Source organism: Anolis sagrei, chromosome 3, assembly GCF_037176765.1.
Source record: "Anolis sagrei isolate rAnoSag1 chromosome 3, rAnoSag1.mat, whole genome shotgun sequence".
In the NCBI taxonomy this organism is placed as follows: domain Eukaryota; kingdom Metazoa; phylum Chordata; class Lepidosauria; order Squamata; family Dactyloidae; genus Anolis; species Anolis sagrei.
Window position 1 is genome coordinate 78,830,897 of NC_090023.1, and position 18,908 is coordinate 78,849,804.

At 42.3% G+C, this 18,908-nt stretch overlaps 1 protein-coding gene across 9 annotated transcripts in view; it reads left to right on the forward strand.

The window, feature by feature from the left end:
• Nucleotides 1-18,908, forward strand: part of BCOR (BCL6 corepressor) — a 114,600-nt gene that overhangs the window by 74,649 nt on the left and 21,043 nt on the right. For 7 of the 9 annotated variants that reach the window (XM_060770183.2, XM_060770185.2, XM_060770178.2 and 4 more), the window contains 4 exons: nucleotides 5,488-5,766; nucleotides 6,103-6,456; nucleotides 9,279-9,607; nucleotides 10,310-10,438. In XM_060770183.2, the coding sequence (XP_060626166.2) occupies nucleotides 5,488-5,766; nucleotides 6,103-6,456; nucleotides 9,279-9,607; nucleotides 10,310-10,438 (1,091 nt within the window). The remainder of the gene's footprint in view (nucleotides 1-5,487; nucleotides 5,767-6,102; nucleotides 6,457-9,278; nucleotides 9,608-10,309; nucleotides 10,439-18,908) is intronic. The other 2 variants (XM_060770184.2, XM_060770186.2) reach the window with 2 other exon arrangements.

Genomic DNA, 18,908 nt, shown 5'->3' on the forward strand with positions numbered 1-18,908 from the left:
GAGTAAAATAATAAATGTAATAATAACAACAATAATAAAATAATAAATGTAATAATAAGAATAATAACAACAAAGTAAAATAATAAATTACATTGACTCGAGTATGCCGGAGGAGACTTTTTCAGCCTAAAAAAAGGACTGAAAAACTAGTCTTATACTCGAGGATATACAGTAGTTTGTTTCCCTCCAACTGAAAATGCAAAATGAGATATAGAGGGAAACACCTTTCATCCTATTCAGGGGATTTCAAAATCAGTATTTATTTATTTATCGTATCAGGAGCGAACCAAATAATTGTATTACATTTTTTTTTAAAAACCCACAAAGTTTGAAAACTTTGCATCTTATTAAATGTCCTTTGACATTTAATCAGTAAAATCAGTAAAAATAATGGTAGTTAATGTATAGCTGCTTTGTTGTCAATGTATTCAAAGAGATATTAATGTTTGGTCTGCTTTAATATGGCTATCTCTTTAGTGCAAATTAATTATTTTATGTCTTTTCATGCTAAAAGAGACTAATATTGATATATCTTTGGCTAGGAATTCCCTCTACCTCACTACCTCTGAGGATGCTTGCCATAGATGCAGGTGAAATGTCAGGAGAGAATGCCTCTAAAACATGGCCATATAGCCCGAAAAAACCTACAACAACCCAAAGAATTAGATGTTTCTGCAATTTTATTCAGATGCAAGTCTCATTTAGACATAGTTCCTGTTGATCGGAGTAAACTTGTGTAGGTTTGCAATCTAGGTTCATTGTTCATGGTCTTAGTTGTGAGTAGCAGAGAGTGATTTGTGCCTCCTTTGCTCAGCTTTTTTGAGATAGTGCGAAAGCATTTCCTAAAGAGGGTGTCAAGGTAAGAACTGAAAAACATACTGAAGAAGAGATTAAAATGTGCCTTTGTTGTCAAATTTGCACAAGATAAAGTGCTGTAGCACAAAAATGAAGATTCCCATTTCCTGTTTACGTATAATGAGGCAAAGTTAAAACTCATCCATATATCAGTGAACTGTGGACAACAAACAGTACTTGAAGGACTATTTTTGTTTTTGCAGTGGAATGCAAGGTTGTGTTTAGATTGTGCATTATCATGGTGTGGTTGGACCAGGAAGATCGGGACGAGAATAAATGTTGTTCGACTTGGAGGCGCTAATTCAAGAAAGGCCAGAAAGCATCTTATTCAGCATGGCTGTAATTAAATAAAAAGCTTGCACAAAACTTGCAGCTACAGCAGATTGATTGTTGCTCGATTGCACAATTTTGTGAAGTCAGGGTTTCCTTTCTGTGTAGATCTTTAGGAAATTCCGAATACTTGTGTATGTGCCGGGTGTGTGCATGTGTGAGTGGGATGTTCCTGTTTCCTGCTGGCATTCCTGTCTGAATGGTTCTGGCAGTTAAAACACAGTTTGGCAGCATTATTCTTTTTGGCTATAGCTCCGAGAATCTCCAACCAGTATGTAGTTTTAAAAAGTACCTTCTCCAAATTCTGCAGGAAAGTGATAAGAGAACTTAGTGGTGGTCTCTCCTTCTCCCCCCAGCAGCATTTGATATTTTCTTTTTCCGTGTCAGGAGTGTCTTCAGAAGCTGCAGGTTGCTTCTGATGTGAGAGAATTGGCCATCTGCAAGGATGTTGCCCAAGGGGGGGGGGGCACGTGTTTTGCATGTTTTACCATCCTTGTGGGAGGCTTCTCTCATGTCCCCGCATGGAGAGCTGGAGCTGACAGAGGGAGCTCATCCGCGCTCTCCCTGGATTCAAACCTCCGACCTGTTTTCAGTCCTGCCAGCACAAGGGTTTGAAACCATTGCGCCACTGGGGGCTCCTAGCATTTGTGATAGAATAATATAAAATGTCACTGATACTTCTAGTTAGTGGAATCACAGTGCAGCAATCCATCTTGTGCGATGTGTGGCTGGCTTATGTTTGGTCCTGTGTGGTTTTGCATGTTTGTCTTTGTTTGGTTCTTATGCACATCGATCAAGTGTTTCTCCTAGTCCTGATTCAGATTGAACGATTTATTGGACCCTACCCTACCCGCTCTGCCTCATCCCCATCTCTTTCTCCCGGCTCTTTTTTACTTCTGCATTTTGTTTTGATTATGCTGCAAAGGCATGGTACTAAAACCTGTTGTGTTGGGGCTCTGTGTATGAATTGTCTTAGATGTGGATTTGGATCTAGATTACAGATATGATTCAACCCACTGTTGTGTAGACACTCAAACAGTTAACAAGGGGAGGAGATGGCAGAACATTTATTCAGCAGTTTTTTTATTTCCTTTTCAGAAAAGGTTTAGGTCAAAAACAGGTTAGCAACCTTGAGTTTAATCCATTTGAAGTTTACTTGAACTTTGGTTCAAGGCCCCACTGGAACAAATGTGGGTTACTTGGGAGTCTTACATGATGGATGAGGACTTTCGTGTTTTAGTTAAATAGTCAGATCTATTAGCGTGAGTCCAGTAGGTCAAAACTTTGCATGTAGCTATGTATTGATAGGCAGATTGCAGATTTGACCCAGCTAACTGTTATGCACCCCTTACTATGTTTATTTACCTAAGTCAAAGTTTTTCAGTCAAAGGGCTTTATTTCCATAATCTCTTATTGAAAACATCTTGCGTTTTAGAATCACCTAGAACTAAAACAAAGATTTATTGATTTATTTACAAAGATTGGGGGAGAGAGGATAGTATAAAAACAAAGTTTTATTATTTACTGACACAAAAACACAGTATGTCACAGCAAATGAGATATATATGCTGGAATTCATATCACAAAATCACAAGTCAAGCACTTCCCAAGCGTCCAGGACTGTGTAATGTATTATTATTATTATTATTATTATTATTATTATTATTATTATTTACCGCACTTATATCCTACCTTTCTCGACCCAGAAGGGAACTCAGGGTGGCCTTACAAAGGCAACAATTAGATGCCGCATATACACATATCATTGGTTAATAAACAAAACATTAAAACATTAAAATCCATTCAGTAAAAACAGCACATTAAAACAACAATTTACAATCACATAATCCAGGTCAATGTTAATTTATAATCTCCTATTGCACTGCTCCCATTACTGGCCAAAGGCCTGATCCCAAAGCCAAGTTTTAGGTTTTCTTTCCTTAAGGCCAGTATGGAGAGGGCTGATTTAATTTCACTGGGGAGGGAGTTCCATAGACGAGGGGCCACCACTGAGAAGGCCCTGTCTCCCGTCCCCACCAGTTTCGCCAGGTGGGGACCGAAAGCAGGGCCTTCCCCAACGATCTTAGCCTCCAATTGAGTTTACAACATTGGTTTGGATGATAGATCATAATGAACTCATCCAAACATTATTGTTCTGGCTCCCCCACCCCTGTGTACCCCATAATCCAAACACATGTCAAATACAGATCTGTATGTATGCTGTCCTAGCACAACTGACAATATTGTGATGGAATTAAAAAAAAGAGAAACAGTCAGGGCAGTCGGATAAATATTGGCTTAAATCCAGTTGCTATTCCTAGCTAAAGTTGATCCATTAAATCAATTACTGAATGATAACTCAACACCTAGTAAATTAGCTGGTCTACTCAGGGCTAGCTTTTCCATTTAGGTCATAATCTACATAGCAATCAGACTAATTGCATTAACATTAAAGATGATGCAGATTCTTTGTTTTTTTTTAATACCAATAAGTTTCATCATGAATTCAGCTGCTTGCGGAAATAGACTCAGTTTAACATTTGTTTCCCTTTTTGAAAAGCGTCCCTTGCTGAGTTTAAAACTCTTCTAAGCCTGCCTTTGGAACTAGCAGGTATCAGCCAAACATTTTAAGAAGTATGTTGAAGAAGATTAGCCCTGTGAGCAAATGGAAGAGGAGGAAGTTAGGAGGTGATAAGATTGATGGGATAAATGAGAAGAGGAATGTGTGGGGGAGATGGGACAAAGAAAGAAGACAAGAGGCAGATATGCAAGGGGAGAAAGTTCAGCTGCAGTCTTCAAAACAACACAGCAAAAGAAAAAAAAACTCAAGAGAGAAAGCATATAGGAAGGAGTCAGAAGTTTAAGCAAAAGAGACATTTTCCCTTAAATAAAGGAGTGCATACATTTCAGGTTTAAGATGAGGTTTCTTCTTATGCGTTGTTAAACTGGAGCTTTTACTGTTGAAGGATGCATCTATGAACCAACAAGAGAAGCTAAAGTACCCTTTGCTGTATGGGATATGTTCTTGGTTAGGGTTAAGGTTAAGAATAATCTTTAAGATACAAAATGTTCAGGATTTCAAAGCCTGCACGTGGGTGTTGTAGCTATGTAAAATAAGAAACCTATATAATTTTGAAAGGAGTTTTGAGTACAATGTTCTAAAGTAAAGTAAAGGTTTCCCCTGACATTAAGTCTAGTCGAGTTCGACTCAGGGGGTTGGTGCTCATCTCCATTTCTAAGCCAAAGAGCCGGCGTTATCCGTAGACATCTCCAAGGTCATGTGGCCAGCATAACTGCATGGAGTGCCGTTACCTTCTCACCAAAGTGGTACCTATTGATCTACTCACATTTGCATGTTTTGAACTGCTACATTGGCAGAAGCTAGGGCTAACAGCGGGAGCTCACCCCGCTTCTTGGATTTGAACTGCTGGCCTTTTGGTCAGCAAGTTCAGCAACTCGGCGGTTTAACCCACTGTGCCACAGCGGACTAACTATGTTCTAACTATGCTAGTAATCCCTCCACATGTGTGCAGAGATTAAAAAACTATATTTTTGGGCTACAATTCAGAGAGTCCCATAACTAGCATGTCCAGATTATTTCCCCAGATCTGTGCATGGATATGGACAACACTTTCAAAATAGCTTGAAGCCAATTTTCAGGGGGGGGGGGGGCGCGTTAAATGGAAGACCTTTCATAAACATCCTGGAAAACTACTCATTCTGAAGAAAGTAGTCAGAGTGGCAGTCATCCACTGGGTTTGCATTGGCATCACAAGTGGGCCAAATCTGAGGTAATTTTATTAGAACTATTAGTTATTTTGTGACATTGAGGAGATGATCTGGAATTAATTTGCCTAGCAAATGCAGTGTAGTGGTTCTGAGCATGACTTCAGAAACTAGGGTTCAATACCCTGTCTAGTTATGGAAGCCCACTAGTTGACTTTGGGCAAGTCATATGTTCACAGCCTCAGAGGAGGGCCAAGGTAAATGCACTCTGAATGAACCTTGTGGAGAAAACCCTGTGATAGATTCACCTTTGGTTGTCATAAGTCAGAAATGACTTGAAAGCACACAACAACTACCTCCTAGAAAAATGTTGGAATATTTCTGATGACTTGCTTTTCCTGTTCGCTTTTGCTTGCATCTTTTTAAATAGCTTCCCTTTTAAGAAGCTGTATCTTAGATATGTATTTGATGTGTGTCAGAAAACATAAAAGTTTGGCAACAACTTTTATCAAGAGATCAATCAATTGATTCTTGCGCAACCAATGTGGGATGTTGTTTCTCTTTGTTCTTTTACAGGCGACTTCAGTAATCCAGAGAGTGCCCAAGAGCACAGGCTTGAGGCTCAAGAGGACAAATTTTCTCCAGCAGACATTTGTCCGGAGGGACTTGCTATCCACGAAAAGGCAAGTGACCAGCTCACGGAAGATGTCAGCCAAGCACCTTGCCCACATCTGGACAGAAAACGAAAACATTCTGGTGAGCAAATGCAGAATGATGGAAGCGTGAAAGAAAACGCGATAGAGGAGCTGGAAGACGAATTTGCACCCAAAGCAAAAAACCAGAAGATATCCCAAGGTAACCAGACCCAGTTGGCAACCCTTCAGGCATGGCTTGTGAAATGAATCCACTCTTTAAATTAACCTAAGTCTGTTTATGACCTTGATTGTGCGAATCCTAAGTACTCACCTGAATGATGCTTGGGTTTACCTTAACAGTCATTGGACAACGTAATCGTTGGACAATGCAAATGGCTCTAGTGCATGCAACCCCCTAACTGAGCTAATTGCTTTTTTATTAAATGCATAGTGTGGTGGTGAAGCAGAAAAAAATAAATCTGCCCCCACAAGTGAACTATAGCTTTTGTTTCGAGTTGAGGGCCTTTTGATTAATTTTTAGTTATTTTTCCATTAGATGACTGGCCTGAGAGGGAAATGACAAACAATTCCTCTAACCACTTAGAAGAGCCCAATTGTAATGAGGTGACCAACCTGAAGGTGTGCATTGAATTAACAGGGCTCCATCCCAAAAAGCAGCGTCACCTGCAGCATCTTAGGGAACTATGGGAGCAGCAGGTGTCACCAGAGAGATCCCCACCCGGCAAGTTGGGCCGGCAAAGCAGGAAAGATTTAGCTGAGGCTGTTCAGCCCGAGGCCACTGCAAAGGTCAAAGACTGCACAGAAGAAAGGCACACCAAGAAAAGGTCAGAGGTCAAAAGCAATAGAAGTTGGTCTGAAGAGTCCCTCAAAACCAGTGACAATGAACAAGGTATGCAGAGATTACTAGGGACATTCTAGCATTACTTAGTGACGCATGCCGCCACCCGTGCTAAGAGGTTGCTCGTAGTTTTCTTTCGGGTACAAGTATTATATTATATCTAGTATAAATTTTTTTATTGTTATGGAAACACTTAAAGTGCCACTATTAAACTTCACTTGTGCTTGCTTTGCCAACTTTTTTTGTGTGGTGTTAATTATCTTTTAAAGCCACATGCTAGATGTATGTGTGTTTATATGTATGTATAGCATTCTTACTCTTTGGGAATGGCTTTCACTTTTAATGTGTATGTAAAATGGGCTACTAAATCGGAGTAAATTAGGCAATGTATGAAGAATTCTGAATCTTCAGTGCTTACGAGAATAGGCTGCTTATGAACTTGGGCTCGCTGTGTGCGCGCATTTTTTGGAGCTGGCTTGCGGTGAAAGGAGGTGCCTCGTGTTCCATTCTTTTTCTGCGGGGAGAAGTGACAAATATTTCCAGTCATTTACATTTTGCATGTCAAATTGAGAATAGCTAAGGCCTTCTGTTCAGCCGCAAAAATTGTGCAACGTTCTGCAGTACTTATTAACAATTATAAGGTAACATGGGGCAACATTGATATCACTATCATTTGTTTCCAATGTGGGAGCAGGCCTTTAGGAAAGGTTTTTTGGAACCTGCCTTTGGGAATAGATCAAATGTTCAATCGTTACACTGCCACTGGTAAGCCTTGGGGGAGATGAGCAGCTTCGTCCATGCTTGAAGGCTTACATGGAAGCGTTCTGTAGTGCAGGAAGCTCAGGCTAGTGGCTGCAGTAGGGCTATTGCCCTAGGTCAGTGGTTCTCAACCTGTGTTTTGGCCTACAACTCCCAGAAAGCCCAGCCAGTTTACCAGCTGTTAGGATTTCTGTGAGTTGAAGGCCAAAACACCTGGGAACCCACAGGTTGAGAACCAGTGATCTAGATGGCTCACATGGCCACTAGGCATTCAGGAGAACAGTCAGTATTAAGGAGACCTGGGCCCCCAAAATCTGAGGTCAGATCTGCTTTACATCCATATCTCAAAGAGGTCTGAGGTAAATATTCCAATGAAAAGGCCAAGAATGTATTTCTCTCTACTAAAGCTTCAGAGTTCTAGACAATGTGGTTGACACTAGTTTGAGCCAAAAGAGTTGGCCGACAAACCAAAGGGTTGACCATCTTCTCCAAGAAGCTCCTCAGTTTTTGTGGAGAGAGAAAAAGAGACTTTCTTCTTAGGCAGACAGATCCAAATGCTATGGGTCTAGACCAGGCATGGACAAATCTTGGCCCTCCAGGTGTTTTGGACTTCAACTCCCACAATTTCTAACAGCCTACAGTCTGTTAGGAATTGTGGGAGTTGAAGTCCAAATCATCTGGAGGGCTGAAGTTTGCTCTTGTCTGGTCTAGACACTGTTTCCAACCCATTTGTTTGTTGTTTCATCTTTTAGAACTTGAAGCAATCTTGATTTGACCTGATACTATTCAGGTTCTAAAACTCTCTTTATTTAAAATGCCATTTAGTCATTCATTCAATAGATAAGTGGATCTATTGATCCCTTTAGATTCAAATGAAGTTTAATTTTTGCTAGTTTTTAATCCACAAAATAACTGAATTAACAAACCCATTATTAAAATCTTTGTACTCTTGCCACATTTTTTTCATGATTTCCCCTGCTCAAGCATGGCCACAAGGGTATTACAAAAGTGTAATGAACCTTAACTACGAGAGTATATTTTGGTGTTTTGCAGAAGCTAAAATGGTCATGCAGGGTCAATGTATTTAGATTCCAGTTGGATTAAGTACATGGCATCCTTGCAAGACAGCAGCTACTGAAATTTAGGCACTTGTGAAGTACTAGAGAGAAGAGGCAGGATTGGTAGAAAGCCATACAACCCCAAGAAATAGCCATCTGGATCTATGCGCCCATTTGTGCTGCAAGAAGCATGCTACTTTTTGGTGTCCAAAGGGAGACTTCTAAAAGGCAGAAATAGGAACTAAGGTCTTGAACACCATTGCTGCCTTTTGGAAGTCATTTCTTTGCCTTTACAATTTTGTGTCCTGCTGCTGCCCAGAAAAGCAAAAACAGGCTTCCCAAAACAAAAAGGGCACTTCTCTTCCTGAAAAAGCAGTGTATTTCTGGGTTGCTGTGAGTTTTCCAGGCTGCGCGGCCATGTTCCAGAAGCATTCTCTCTTGATGTTTCACCCACATCTATGGCAAGCATCCTCAGAGGTATGCTTGCCATAGATGTGGGCGAAGCGCCAGGAGAGAATGCTTTTGCAACACTGCCATACAGCCCGGAAAACTCACAGCAACCTAGTGATTCCGGCCATGAAAAGCTTCGGCAACACAGTGTATTTCTGTTTTTGTAGAATAAGGTTAAAGGTAAGGAAGCCACTTTTCTCATTTGCATCCACAGAAAGTAATACATGGAGTGAGTGATTCCTCATCTACGTTGCCACTGTGTCCAGATGGTGAAGTGCTTTGTGTGACTGTGTACCATTCTTAGACATCAGGGTTTTTGATGAAAGCTTGCTTTAATTCCTCACCATTTGCCATACTGGTGAATGCTGTTGTGAACTAAAGTCCAAAATATCTCGAGGCTGGGGAAAGCAAGGGGTGGTGGTGGTAGTATGTGAACCCATTTAGTGGGTTAACACTTATACAGAATATAGAATTCTTATGCAAATGCAATGCAAATATAATAGTTGTATATATTTTTTAACAAAGGAAGGCCTTGCATTACGATAGTGTGTGTGTATGTGTCTTTAAGCATACCGTGCAATGTGCAATTCCTTTCCTCCCATCTAGGTATTCCGCTATTCCCGGCATCTCCGCATATGAAGAATCTTTCATCCCCCAATACAAACAGCAAAAGGCAAATTCATCCAAGCTGTACTCCAGCTTCAAGGTTGGCTGCCAAGCAGCAGAAAATTAAAGAAAACTGGAAGACAGATGTGCTGTGCACAGACGAAGAAGAGGATTTCCAAACTGCATCCCTGCTGCAGAAACACGGTGACTGCGAGAAACCACCAGGGAAGCGTCAGTGTAAAACAAAACATTTGGCACTGCAGGAGAGGAGAAGGAGGTCATCGCTGACGGGGGATGACATTACAGATATCGAGAGCGCAGAGGAGAAGGTATTTTTATTTCCACTCTGGTGGCTACTAACATTAGTTTTGGTAAAGAGAGCCAATTTGAATTCTTAATGTGTCTTCTTGCGTAGTTAACAATATTTACTTTACTTTTGATTTAAAACCCTCCAAATAGAGACATCCTCTGTTCATGTCCAGCATTTATTTTTAAAATTTTAACTATTACATTTGGCCCAGGCATAGGTTTTTAAATTCTTGTGTTTATTGTTTACTTGTGAGTTATATTAATTGTATTGTTTATTTTGTTTATTGCTTGTTATTTGATTACTGCTTGTTGTTTTTGATGTGTTGTTGGGTTTGGCCTCATGTAAGCCACTCCGAGTCCCTTGGGGAGATAGTGGCGGGGTATAAATAAAGTTTTATATTATTATAATTGTCACTCTGTTCTTTGAGGGTTTTGACCTCAAAGTTTTAAGTGGAGCAAATCCAGAAGATGCCTTTCAACGGAATGAGCAAAAGGTTGAAAGATTTTCAGTGAATTCTTAAGGGTGGAGGTGTGTAATGATTGTGACAGGTCATACTTAATGAGGGGAATCTGGAGGCGACCAGAGGCTCTTTCAGATGGGGACTCTTCACCAGTCAAATCACATGAGCGGGCCTTGTACGATCGCCTGCAGCAGCGGTAATAGCAGGAGCAGCAGCAGGAGCAGAATCCCTCATTATTGCCTGTCTCTTCAACCCTCGCAGCTGCAGACTGGAAGCACCCCTCAGGAGACTACGCCAAGCCGTCCCATGCCGCCGGAAGCCCGAAGGCTTATTGTCAATAAGAATGCTGGGGAAACTCTTCTGCAAAGGGCAGCTCGACTGGGATACGAGGCAAGCATTGTTCTTTCTTTCTTTCTTTCTTTCTTTCTTTCTTTCTTTCTTAAGTTCTCTATTTTGAATTGGAATATGGGGAGATGCTTGGTGTCACATATGATTTTAATTGTACACATGTTTAGAGTCTCTCTTTGTGCCCATTCTCCACATGGTGGAATATCTTGAGGCTCTCTGTTCTGTTTCTTCAATCAAGCGTGCAATTAGTATATTTTCTGAGTGGGGTGAGGAGAGAAACCATATAAACTCCTGTAATTTAATAACCTTCAACCTGAATAGATGCCTGTCATGGCCAATAAGAATTCAGAGTATGATGCCCTTGGCCAGCCTGGAGTCCTGAATAAGTAGCCCAGGATATGTGGAGGGTGGGCATACATACACTGCTATGGAGCAAAGACAAGTATTTATGAAGGAGGGTTAATGACTTGCATGGCTTGGACAGTGGAAACGTACAAATATGCTTTGTTTTCAGTTTGCTTTTAAACATTGCATTTTCAATGTGTTTGGAGTGTTGCTCCTATGTTAGCAAAATACAGAATGCAGTTTATAGTTGGTAAACATCTAGGGTCAATAGATCTCAGTGGGCAATGGACTGTCTTTGCAAGGTTTAAACCAGTGGTTCCCAATCTTTTTTTGACCAGGGACCATTCTCCAACATTAGTACCAAAAAGGTTACGAATCAGTTTTTGGTCAACTTTAGATTCGTTTTGGTTATTTGGGGTGCTGATTCAGAAAACTGCATTGGATAGACCACATCAGCTCTGGTTTCTGATACAGAACATATGCCATCCAGGAGTCAGCATCTGCTCGCCCACAGAAAACCATATTTAATAAGCCTCGGCACTATAACTGTGAGACTGTGGACCATATTTTAGTTCTTGTGGACCACTGGAGGTCCATGGATCACAGGTTGGGAACTACTGGTTTAAATAATTATCCACACAGCTGACCCAGATGGACTGTATTAGAAAAGTCACTTTGCAATCATGGCTTTTGAAATAGAGGTGTCTGTTGCCAGATATTGTTTTTTTGGGAGACTACATACATTTTTAGACATTGGACGCTGCTTGTGAAAATGATTCATTTTTGCCTCATAAAAATCCCAACACAAGTTGTTGTAGTGGAAACGTTTTGTTCATTTCGGCTTGTGGCAGAAAACAAAAGGGGAAAAATTAAGAAAAAAATAGATTTTGTGCTGCTTACTTAATGTCCTGGTGGCGCAGCAGGTTAAACCACTGAGCTGCTGATCTTGCTGACTGAAATGTTGGTGGTTTGAATCTGGGGAGCAGGGTGAGCTCCCATTGTTAGCTCCAGCTTCTGCCAACCTAGCAGTTCAAAAACATGCAAATGTGAGAAGATCAATAGGAACTGCTTCTCTGGGAAAGTAACGGTGCTCCATGCAGTCATGCTGACCACATGACCTTGGAGGGATCTATGGACAGTGCCGGCTCTTCAGCTTAGAAATGGAGATGAGCACCACCCCCAGGGTTGAACATGGCTAGACTTAATGTCAGGGGAAATCTTTATGTTTACCTTAGTCAAAAGCAAAGCATTATGGAAATATAAAAAATGTGAGCTGATCAGCTCTAAGATTTTAATCATGAGACAACCAACTTATTACACCTTAATTTTCTTGATTAGATTCAAAGCTAGTTTCAGTGTACTGAGGCTTTTCTTATGGAACTAACCAGAATAGCAGATTGTGATCCAAATGATTGGCAATATATGGTGTATTTGGCTTCTTGTGTAGCAGAGCATAGATGCAAACCTCAGTGAAGAATGTGCCCCAGGCTGTAGATTTAATGGGCTTTGGACAGCATCTTACTCCTTTTTCTTTAGCTATGTAATTGGATTTTTTTATTAGTGAAAAACTGGTACATTTTATCAGACGGGGAAAAGTAAAAGTCTAGCCAAAAAGTGTGTTAGAGAGAGCACTCCTTATGTGGGAACACAAACTACTTCATAATATAGCCATAATAGTTCTGTTGTAGACCAGCAAGGCATCCAATCAGTATCTCATATGTATAAAATTGCTAAGATGTTAGACTATAGAGTTTAGATCAAGCAAGATTTCCTAACAGTTTAACAAGGCTTCCTGGCTCTTCCCAGTTTTCCATGTGTGTATGTGTGTGTGTGTGTGTGGAGCGACTTGAGAAACTACAAGTCATTTCTTGTGTGAGAGAATTGGCTGTCTGCAAGGACGTTGCCCAGGGGATGCTCGGATATGTTACCATCCTGTGGGAAGCTTCTTTCATGTCCCCACAAGGGAAGCTGGAGCTGACAGATGGGAGCTCACCCTGTCTCATGGATTTGAACCTCCAACCTTCAGGTCAGCAGTTCAGCCGGCATAAGGGTTTAACTCATTGTGCCACTGCGGCTCCACTCCATGGGGGTCAACTGTGGTTTGACTCAGCTTGTTGATTCATTTGGACTATTCTAGTATGGTTTAACATATACAGGAAGTATGGACTAACCTATAAGGAAGGAAAGGAAGCAAGCCCTCCTCCTCCTCCTCCTCCCTCTCCTCTTTCCCTGCGAAACAGCGAGTCTGCAAAAAGCGAACCACAAAGTAGTGAGGGAACAGTGTAACATCAGGGCCAGCTGTGAGGACAGAATGATGGGTAAAAGGATCGTTGTCTTTTTGTCCTAAGCTTGTTTAAGCATTTTGTCTTGTTTCCCTGCAGTGATAACAGCAAAGGCAGTTGTGCTGTAGGGCTAGAATTCAGCAAAGTGTATGTTTAGCATGCAAGGTCCATTAAGGGATCCCCAAAGAACCACCAGGAACAGTTTAGGGATGGGGAAGGGGGTTGAGAGAGAAGTCAGCCCAAACGTGGATATGTTCGTGCTCTGATATCAGCTGCCAAGGCACAAAATCCATGGTCAGTAAAGGGAAATGAAAGTGACCAAACCTGGAGATTTGTTCTGAATGTTACTAGCCACATGAATGCAATAAAATATTTTGGAAGAGAACCCCTTGTTTGACATCTGGTGAGCTTATGGGGGTGTGGGGAGGAAAGAGCAACCAGGAGAGTGAAAAAGAGCAGCGAGAACTGTGCTCTGTGTATGGGGAGTGGGGAGGAAAGCATCAACTTGGACAGTGTTCGCCTCTTCTTGCCTATGGCTCCTTTGAGCCTGACAATATGCCTGTTGTGAGGCAGTATGGAACATCGTGGCAGGCAGAAAGGTGCATGGAGGGTTTCCTACAACCTTCCTTTGCTTCTGTTGGCATGGTGGCGAGGAAGACTGTGGCAGGAGACAGCTTTCTAAGCCAACTTGGGCAGATGATGTCATGCCCAGGGAGGAGAGCGTTGGGTGGGTGGCTGGGACGGAGGAAGGAGGGTGAGCTACAGACTTCCTTTCAGCCTCCTTGCCCGCTTCTCTTCTGCCCGGGTCCCTCCTCTCTTGGCTGTCGAATGTGCAGGGCTGAGTCACCCTCTTTAATACAAACGTGAATGCATTTTCAGAGCGCCAATTCTTACGTAGCCAAAGCAACCGTGTCCCCACATAAGCCGGGGGTGTCGGCCGCCCCTCCGCTCCTGAACTTTTGTGCTTTCGCTCTCAAGTGCGCAGCTGGCTGCCACACGCCAGTGGGAACCTTGCCTCCGACTTCCATAGGGTGCTGCGTGGCTTAATTAATTCAAACTGTATTCCATGGACCTTCGGTGAAAACAAATAAGGACAATGCTGAAGGCCATTTTCTAGAGCAAACAGCGACAAACAGCGACAAAAACCAAATTAAAATTCCTCCTAGCTGCACTGAATGCACAGCGCAAAGGAAAAAGAACAAGCATTGAAAGAAGTGATAAATATGTGCATACTTTCCATCATGATTTAAATGTACCTAGGGAATTAGAATGCAAATGTGAGTAGATCAATAGGTACCGCTCTGGTGGGAAGGTAACAGCGCTCCATGCAGTCATGCCGGCCACATGACCTTGGAGGTTCTACGGACAACGCTGGCTCTTCGGCTTAGAAATGGAGATGAGCACCACACCCCAGAGTCAGACATGACTGGACTTAATGTCAGGGGACTACCTTTACCTTTACCTAGGGAATTAGAAGGGGCAAATCAGTCCATCTCCGTCCTGTGTTTCCTTTCCTCATAATCAGCAATATATATATATATTTCTATCAATATATCTAAGTAAAGTAAAGATAAAGGTTCATATCTATCTATCTATCTATATCTAGTGCTATGAGCCCCCGGTGGCGCAGTGAGTTAAAGCCCTGTTCTGGCAGGACTGAAGACTGACAGGTCGCAGGTTCGAATCTGAGGAGAGGCGGATGAGCTCCCTCTATCAGCTCCAGCTCCTCATGCGGGGACATGAGAGAAGCCTCCCACAAGGATGATAAAAACATCAAATCATCTGGGTGTCCCCTGGGCAAAGTCCTTGGAGACGGCCAATTCTCTCATACCAGAAGCGACTTGCAGTTTCTCAAGTCGCTCCTGACATGACAAAAAAATAAATTCCTAGTGGTATATCAATATTATATGTGTATATATATATAGAGAGAGAGAGGGGGGGGGGGGAGAGGGAGAGAGAGAGAATTATATCAAGATATCTATAAGAGCCCCTGGTGGCTCCTAGATATAGCTATAGATATAGCAATATATCAATATCTATCTATCTATCTCTCTATATATAATAGTATATATATATTATAGATATACAGGGTTAGTCAAAATGCATAGGCCAATAAGCCATTCAATTGAATGGCTTATTGGCCTATGCATTTTGACTAACCCTGTATTATAGTATAGATATGTATATATCTAGAAATTTATCAATATAGCTATAGGAGCCTCCGGTGGCACAATGGGTTAAACGCTTGTGCTGGCAGGACTGAAGACCGACAGGTCAGAGGTTTGAATCCGGGGAGAGTATGGATGAGCTCCCTCTGTCAGCCCCAGCTCCCCATGCGGGGACATGAGAGAAGCCTCCCACAAGGATGGTAAAACATCAAACATCTGGGTGTCCCCTGGGCAACGTCCTTGCAGACAGCCAAGTCTCTCATACCAGAAGCAACTTGCAGTTTCTCAAGTCGCTCCTGTACCTGTTCAATTTCGTCATGCTGTGAATTTATTTTAAAAGCCCATGATGACACAAATTGACATCTGTTTCTGTACACAACTTTCTCTAGCATATACATTGTGCTCCTATAACGGTCATCTTGTGAACCGAGAACTACATCACAAAGCAGAGTCTTAAAGGATGAACTGTACAGCATTAAGATCTGCCTGTTTGTTCATGAAGCGCAAATTAAAAATATAGGCCAAACAAAACTTGGACAGTGTTTCCACTAGAAATGTTTCTTTCCTTTCATTGCGCAGACACAGGGATAAACAAGATGTGATGGGTGCAGTTGTGTGTATTTAAACCAGAGCTTGGAAAAATAACTTTTTGGGACCGCAGCTCCCTGATTAATGCAGCCAGCCTCTCGGCAGGGCCCTCTGTGCAGTACAGAAAGCATGGCCAAAACATCCATGGATCTGTGAGTGAGGTGTGCGCGAAGAGAGAGAGAAAGAGAGAGAGAAAGGGAGCAAGAGAAAGAAAGTGTGGGTAGGATTATAGACAGGAAATCTGAGGTTTCCTTCAAGGTTTCCCCAGAGGAATGGGGTCTGTCTTGCAGAATGCTTTATAGTCTTTCATGGTGGAGAATTAGGGGGGCACGTAAGGTATTCTGGCCACAAACTATTCACCTTAGGCTTTCTTATTTTCAAATACTTAAAGGGAATTTTGCTAGACTTGGTCTCCTTCCCCCCCCCCCTCCCTTTTCCTCAATGTTAAAGCGAAATGTTTCCAGATCAAGCATGCCCCTCCCTCCTGTTTTCTTTAAGTGACAGCTTCTGATGTTAAAGGTGTCTCCATAGCAACAAACAGTTTCTTCTCCCCACCCTTCCCCGTCTTTCTCCAGGAAGTGGTTCTGCATTGTTTGGAAAACAAGGCCTGTGATGTAAATCACTGTGACAGGAAAGTCTCTGGCGTTGTAAAGAGACTTTAGGCACATTATTCTTTCAGCGATTTTCTTTGCTGGCTCGGGTAGAGAATGGTGCTCTGTGGGTCCAGGCTCAGGAGCTGCGGATCTACAAAGGCAGCCTGCCACACGTACCCAAGCAGCAAGCCGAGACCTCGCCACATCCGCCCTTTTTCTCACGCAGACACACACTTTCAATGCATCTTTGGTCTCTTCCTGAAGATGAGATTTAGAAGTGGCTTAACCTGCCTCCTCTCTGCCACCGAGCCACGACATTTGCACTTTGTCAAAAAGCATTGAGAATTGGCTGGTGCAAATTTAGGGTAGACATTTCAGACAAATAGTCTCAAGTAAACTGCGTAGGTGCATGAAAGGACATACAACCCTCCACTTTTGTTGAGTTTGGCACACAAGACCCGTGTGAAAGTGAAAAACTAATAAAAAGAAATGCTCTAGGTTCTCCAGCATGGTTCTGTGGTCAACATCTGCCAGAAATTGACCAGGAAACTGCATTGAATGACTTAGAGATTGCGAGTGAGGTGATCTCTCTAAAAATCTCTAGGTCCTTCAGCATGACTCTGTGGTCAACATCTGGTGAGAGTTGACTATAGAGTTGCACAGGACGAAGATTCCTAGTAGGAACATTTTAATCAAATCTGCAAATGAAGAAATCCTTAAAAAAGGAAACCCTGCAAATGTGGGAGGTCAGCTGTAGCGTGAATGTGATCTGGCCTGTAGGCATCAAAGTAAATGCATCTTTTTGTGTGTATGTGGGAGAGGGAATTGTGCAGCCATCCAGTTGTTGTAGGATTGTGACTGGTTGTAGGATGGTGCTTGGCCAGTAGGCATCAAAGTCAATGCAATCATCTAGATCAGTGGTTCTCAACCTGTGGGCTCCAGGTGTTTTGACCTACAACTCCCAGAAATCCCAGCCAGTTGACCAGCTGTTAAGATTTCTGGGAGTTGATGACCAAAACATCTGGGAACCCACAGATGGAGAACCACTGATCTAGATGTTTTGGACAGTGGTTCTCAACCCATGGGTCTCCCGATGTTTTGGCCTACAACTCCCAGAAATCCCATCCAGTTGACTAGTTGTTAGGATTTCTGGGAGTTGAAGGCCAAAACATCTGGGAACCACTGTCTTAGGATGTTTTTGAACTGGGTTTGCCAGTTACTTCTCCATGATATTGTGTGCCTTCAAGCCATTTCGACTGGAAGGTGAGCCTATTAGGGAGTTTTCTTGGCAAGATTTGTTCAGAATGGATTTATTTTTGCCTTCCTCTGAGGCCAAGAGAATGTGACCCACCCAAGGTCACCAGTGCGTTTCCATGACTAAGTGAGGATTTGAGCCCTAGAGTCATAGCAAACCTCACATTGGCTCTCTTTCTTCCTGAAATCCAGATCTAAATTGTCCTGTGCAAATGATCCCCTTGCCCCCAAAGAGATCTCCACTTTCATAGCCTTTGATAGTCATGTGCTTTCAGCCACATGTTCTGGAATTCTACTGAGAGGACTGAAAATTCTATGAATTGAATAAATCATGTTTAAAGACTTAATGAGGCATTTAATTAATTAACCATAAAATTCTACATTGTTACATTTCGTGGTTAATGACATTGGATAAAATCCACTGGGAACTTCTCCAGTTCTGTGGGCAGAAGATGTTTGCAGAATGGGTGCAGTCCACCAGGGGCTTCCGTGCAAGTCCAATGAATGGAAACTAAGCAAGAATATGCACCACAGAGGAGAAACCATAGCAATTTCTGACCTACACACATTCAGCCATTCAAAGATAGGCAACTTCTATATTGTCCATTGGACCTTTTTTTTCTTTTTTAAATTCAAATGCAAACTATGAGTTGCTGTGAGTTTTCCGGGCTATATGTCCATGTTCCAAAAGCATTATCTCCGGACGTTTCACTCACATCTATGGCAGGCATACTCGGAGGTTGTGAGGTTGCCTCTGAAGATGCCTACCATAGATGTGGATGAAGCATTAGGAAATAATGCTTCTGGAACATGGCCATACAGTCTGGAAAACTCACAGCAACCCAGTGATTCTGGCTTTGGAAGCCTTCAATAACACATATGAGAGGATTGAAAGTAGGCTGGGAGGAAATGACTTTTGTTAGATGGTCTTCCCAGGGGAGTAGTCAAGCCTCTCCCAAACCTGGCTCTTCTAGATACTTTGGCCACATGTTTTGGCTCAGCATGGTCAGAAATAGTGGAAGTGTTCAGACTAAACATCTGGAAGCACCCAGATTGCATAGCAGACCATGCAATAATCCCATATCAAGCAAGTGGAGCAAAATGTGCAATTTCGTCGCTTTCCTTCCCTCCCATATATGAATTTGGGGGGGGGGATGGGTCCCAAGGGATTATCATCTTTTGTTCTCCATCTAAAATCTTTCTGCACCAGTTGTTGAACCCTAGGAAGGGCCAATGCTGCAGTTGCTGATTACCAGTAACCACAGGGGAGAGCAGCGAGGCA